Source organism: Rhododendron vialii, chromosome 5a (genome assembly GCF_030253575.1).
Source record: "Rhododendron vialii isolate Sample 1 chromosome 5a, ASM3025357v1".
Lineage (NCBI taxonomy): Eukaryota > Viridiplantae > Streptophyta > Magnoliopsida > Ericales > Ericaceae > Rhododendron > Rhododendron vialii.
Genome location: NC_080561.1, coordinates 1,067,516 through 1,073,163, shown reverse-complemented (window position 1 = coordinate 1,073,163; position 5,648 = coordinate 1,067,516). Strand labels below are relative to the sequence as shown.

The following is a 5,648-nucleotide window of genomic DNA, read 5'->3' as shown; positions in this document are numbered from 1 at the left end:
ACTTTCAAAAACCTTCCTTAAAATTCCAATTGGGTTCCGCAACAAAATTTTGTGGACTCCTATCTGCATGATGGCTAGTGAGACCCATTGGTTTGAATACAGTTTGTATCATTTCATTTAAAATTAATATACATGATCCATCTGAAAGTAATTGAAGACTAATTGCTTTGTTATTGGACACAACATCCACTTTTAGAGGATTATTCTGAGGGACCATTTTCATAATTTCTTTAACAGTTGAGGACATTAAGGTCACCGACTTAACTCTTGGAGTTGGTTCAGTGGTAAAGATCTGAGACTAAGAATTTGCTTCTTCTTAGGTTATAGGTTTGAAGCTTCTAATGCACAATTAATCTATTCTAATGGGGCCTGTTCATGCGGGCCATTCTTTCGGCTTCAATTGAGTGCGCCTGCTAGCGGACATTAAGATTGGTTATCAGAGATTAGTCACGAGGTGCACGCGCACAAGTTGGCCCAGAAACTCTGAGTTATGAAAAGAAAATTAATTTCATCCTATGGCTTTAAAAATATGTGAATAGACCCCATGTCGTCATATTTTTTTATCCATATTAATGGACACAATATTAAAAGATCGATATGCCCTCATCATCTCCCTTGATTCTTCTTCTTTTTTAAATCTAACCAAACCATCCCCTATACCAAAAATTGGATCTGAATGGTTGATATTGTAGAGTTTAATGAGTACTACATCTTTGCCAAAATTCAAGTCCATCAAAAATTGCAAAATTTCATGGTCGAATCGATTTTATTATGAAATTAAAATGTCAAATTTGAATTTACCAAAACTAGATCACTGGGCTATTGATGCCTGATTGAGATGAATTTTTACAAAGATACTCTATTCTTTATTTAATACATTATGAACGACTCAGATTATATTCTAGAGACGTATGAGATATATCTCCATTAATATGGATGAAAAAAAATGACGGCAAGAGGTCTATTCGCCCATTTGTAAAATTACAGGGAGTCATGTGCATACTTTTGAACCATAGGGAGTATATTCATATATGGCCCGAACCACGGGGGGTAAAAGTGGATTTTGCCCTAATTACAATGACAGCGTACGAGTGTAAATTATCATTAATGTGAATGCAGTCTGGATGGTGATTGCATTCTACCGGTGGAATTGTCAAAAGAGATATTTTTTTCGCGGAGCGCCGCAATCTCAGCCGTCTATTCGCACAATTAATAGCTGAGATTCGTTTTCAATTATGACCGATCACAATTAACTCTTCCCTGAAAAAATTTCATTAACATCTTAATTTACAGCACCTTCGTAAAGAAAATTTTCTCTTGTAAAAAATGAGAGCAGATGAATTGATTTTGAGCAATATGGAAATAATTGGCCCTGAAAAAAGCATGTGATGAAACCAGTACTATTAGATTGAAGTTTCGCTTTCAATGGGCTCAAACAATGAAAATATATCCCTATAAGCCTAATTATTTAATGATGATAGAAATTTATTCACGGCTCAGCCACTAACAAGTTCTTTACAGCAATAACCACTCGAAACTGTCTAAAACACTTTTGGACTGTTATCTTTATTATTTAATGTTGTGGCATTACTATCACTGCCACTCATTTAAACAATACCACACAGTATAAATAGATTACAACCGTCTCATTGCAGAAGCAAAACCAGCTTCAGAGAGAGAGAGAGAGAGAGAGAGAGAGAGAAAGAGAATGGGAAGAAAACCATGCTGTGCAAAGGAAGGACTGAACAGAGGGAAATGGACAGTTAGAGAGGACAAGATCCTTACCAATTACGTTAACACCCATGGAGAAGGCAAGTGGAGAGACCTGCCTCTAAGAGCTGGTAAGTACTGCCAATGTAATTTTTCTTTCTTTAACGACAGAAGAATTGTCCATTTTTTTTCCCTGATGAAATCGGCCAATCATGTAGAGAACGCAAATAGATAAGATACATAGATTTTTACGCGTTTTTTCAATAATATTGATAATTTAGGGTTTACATTACCTAAGCTAGCTAGCGAAATGGCAATCCGAAGGCGACTCAAGCCTCACGAACCCAACACTTGACAATTAGTACTTTTTATTTTCCTCTCTTTTTTCCTCTTGATATATAGTTGAAACAACGCAATTCCATGTCATTGATTTAGGGTTGAAGAGATGTGGAAAGAGTTGTAGGCTCCGATGGCTCAATTATCTTCGACCAGACATTAAGAGAGGGGATATTTCTCATGAAGAAGAAGAGCTCATGATCAAACTACATAAGCTGCTTGGTAACAGGTATTCTTCTCTCTCTCTCTCCTCTCTCTCTCTCTCTCTCTCTCTCTCTCAAACCAGAATAAGGAAATAATCTATATGTAATTTGACAAGTCTCTTACTTTTAATGTCAACTACGTACTGTTAGAGAAGGCATATTATCTCCGGATTAATTTTACGCTCAAGTCGACAAAGTCACTATCAGTCATGAACACTAAGGGCTTTTCAAAAAATAATTAATAATTAAGGGGTTTTTGCACTAACCTAAAAGTTGTGGGTTGTACAACTTTTTTGTTCTGTCATTATTTAAATTTTTTTTCGCATTTGTTAGTTTTGTATCAAATTTTTATGTATTATTGGTTAGTCTTGATAAGAGGAATCGAAAAAATAAAAAATTATGACTTTTATATAACTATTTTTGAAATTCTCCAAGAAAACGTTCAAAAAGTTAGTTTTTCCACTTTTTTCATGGATATTTTTCAAAAAAATTGGGTAAAAGTCAAAATGTATTTACTTTTCATATTCCTCTCGTCGAGACAAAATAATAATACATAAAAGTTTGGCATAAAACTGAAAAGCGGAAAAAAAAATTTAATAATGACAAAACAAAAAAATCATAGTCCACAACTTTTAGGTTGGTGAAAACACTCCCTTAATTAATGACTAGATGGAAAATGCCATAACTTAATTTGTTTTCCAAACATCATGGAAATGAGAATATCACATTATCTACGTACCATTATAGTTAATATTCAAAATTCACATCTGTATCAACCGATTTCCGATAGATATCATTTTGATTTTTTGACCTCTATGGCTGCTACATGACCTCTATGGCTGCTAAAGGTGCTCAAGCGCCAAAAGAATTTTTTTTTTTTAAAATTCACGATCACTATACCTAATTCTCGCTACATGTTATTCGAAACCTCCACTGCCGCTACCCAATCTAAAAACCTTGCTATGTATCGTTTACAAGACAGGAGAAACATGTTTGAAAACATTTTTAGCGATTATCTCCACCTAATTATAAGGAGAGAAAAACAAGCGACGTGTTAATTTTACCGTACCGATTTTGTTGGTGAAGGTGGTCACTCATTGCCGGAAGACTACCGGGGCGGACAGACAATGAAATCAAGAACTACTGGAACACCAAATTAAGCAAGAGCGCAGAATGTCGAAGAACTGAAAATTCCATGAAAAAACACAAGAAATCGAAAAACCAAGAATCCCCTGCAATCAAACTTGCCACTGGAACAGAACAACACAATGTGATCAGAACTAAGGCCGTTCGCTGCACAAAACCAGTCGCCCCACAACAACCAAACGATCCAGCAGTCAATAAAAACGAAGCAATTCCCACTGAGAGCCCTAATTCCACTTCTCCCCAGCTAGTTGATCAAGACGATTCATCGAACTTCTTGACGTATTTCGACATCAATGACCTGTTGATTTCGGACGTTCTCAACGACAAGTTTCACCAAGGGAGTAACGACTCGGATTTTCGTCTCTCGGGTTTTGAGGACTTGCAGAGGAATTCAACAGATGAGATAATAATGCAAGAAAGTTGGAAGGGTGGGGATTACCCTCTTCAACCACAGGAAGCTTTGGAGCTCAAGACACTTGCATCTTTTTTTGAGTCAGAGGAGGAGTGGACCACCAGATGATGGAGCAATTGTAATTAAGCAAGTTCGTTTATAAACTAGTACTAGTCTATGAACTGTGAAATATCACTGCAAAATATGAAATTTCTCCGGTGTGTCAAATTTTTTTTCCCTCGGCTAAAGTCAACTTTTTAATAAGGTTTGAACTCTATCAAATGCATTGGAGTACGTGGTGCCAATTACTTGGCTACCACTCCACTTACAAATTCTTCGGTGTGTCTGTAAACAAGTTCATCGGCTCACAGGCATAACCTCACTCTTTTCTAGCTCTTTTGGATTGTTTGTGTTATGGAAATCCAGAAAACCATAGGCCATATGCACTTGTGTTCGACACGCACCACATCCCAGAGTTTAACAGTGGTCCAACGATAATATTTACGTGACCACATTTGATGATCATATTTTATGTATAAGCCAGTTCCATTATCTTTGTAACGCCTTACCTCAGGGGAAAGGGATTGCATACACGCCAGTTCCATTTAAAAAAAAGAAGAAGAAGAAGACGACGACGACATCGTCTTGTTAATTCAGCTTGATGAGTTTTTATATTTGAAAACTCTATTTAGAGAACCATTTTTTATTTTCCTTCCTATCGACAAAAGGCTCTACGTAACTTTACAACATGACTCAAATCGTCTTTGCTTCCATTTAATTTCTTGATGTAATTGTTAGAACATGCGGAATGTTAAGTGCCACAATTGATAAATATAATATCGGATAGCTCACTATCTACTTAAAGGCTTACGCTTTTAGCAAACTTGAGTTCATGCATTCAAATTATATCATGCCAAAATGACGTAGTGGAGTCTCTCTGCAGTTACTCTTACACGGATTGGGCGCTCTGCACACAGTAACAACGGACTAATACACATCGTACTCCTGACAGTAACTTTCTCGAGATATCCCAATAAAGTTTCACTCTCACTGAAAAAAGAAAAAAAGAAAAAGAAAGAAGAAGAAAATATATGAAGGTTTCACTCGATGCATTTCTTTTCATTGGTGATGAGATTGTTCTTCAATCAATGATCAATCATTTTTCACGGTACGATAGAAAAAGCTAATTTTGGGCCGTTTAGCCATGCGTCCGTACGTACGTAGGTAGCGCTTGCCGCTTGTGGCAATACATGCACTAGACGTCAATCACGCGTTTACTAATAGCGTACTTTTGTCTGTCCAGCCTCTCTCATACTATTTTGTTTTTTTTAATCTCCCTTTCCAAACCAGCCGTCATGTCCCTTTCAGGCAACGTTTTGCATGATGTGAGAGAGAGAGAGAGAGAGAGAGAGAGAGAGAGTGAGTAGCTGACTTTCAAATTAACAAACAAGGAGAGAGAGAGTAGCTGACTTTCAAATTAACAAACAAGAAATTATGAAGAGACTGGAGGTTGAGGCGTCCATTCCTTCCAAACTTTAAAAATTCCATGTATGTGATTGTTAAAAATTGGTTCCAAATATCAGGACGTTATATCTATGGCTGTACATGTGAATCCATCAGGTTTAACGATTGTACGTTTCACCGCATGCAACAATAGTGTGGTACGCAAATCATGTTTCGTTAATTTTATAGGTCTTGTATGACATATGATTGTTGAGAGTAATGGTGCTAACCTAGATGAGATGTCTGTTGCTCATTGTGCCCTTATATAGTCCTTTTAATTTTTGTCATCTGATCCCTTAAAGACTAATTTCTTTTGTTAAAAGAAAAACAAATGATTGGGTATGCAAATCCCTTTGGTG

The 5,648-nt window shown here is 36.5% G+C and overlaps 1 protein-coding gene across 1 annotated transcript; it reads left to right on the top strand.

The window, feature by feature from the left end:
* Nucleotides 1-1,586: 1,586 nt before the first annotated feature.
* LOC131325343 (transcription factor MYB1-like) lies at nucleotides 1,587-4,014 on the top strand. The gene is made up of 3 exons (XM_058357549.1): nucleotides 1,587-1,841; nucleotides 2,146-2,275; nucleotides 3,336-4,014. The coding sequence occupies exons 1-3, from the start codon at nucleotides 1,709-1,711 to the stop codon at nucleotides 3,913-3,915; spliced, it is 843 nt and encodes a 280-aa protein (XP_058213532.1). The 5' UTR covers nucleotides 1,587-1,708; the 3' UTR covers nucleotides 3,916-4,014.
* Nucleotides 4,015-5,648: the final 1,634 nt, after the last annotated feature.

What these genes read in the sequence shown, in the direction of transcription:
- LOC131325343 (XM_058357549.1), top strand. Translation starts at nt 1,709, where the DNA reads ATGGGAAGAAAACCATGCTGTGCAAAGGAAGGACTGAACAGAGGGAAA. An exon ending in AGACCTGCCTCTAAGAGCTG is followed by an intron (nt 1,842 to 2,145) that starts GTAAGTACTGCC and finishes TCATTGATTTAG; the next exon opens with GGTTGAAGAGATGTGGAAAG. An exon ending in CATAAGCTGCTTGGTAACAG is followed by an intron (nt 2,276 to 3,335) that starts GTATTCTTCTCT and finishes TTGTTGGTGAAG; the next exon opens with GTGGTCACTCATTGCCGGAA.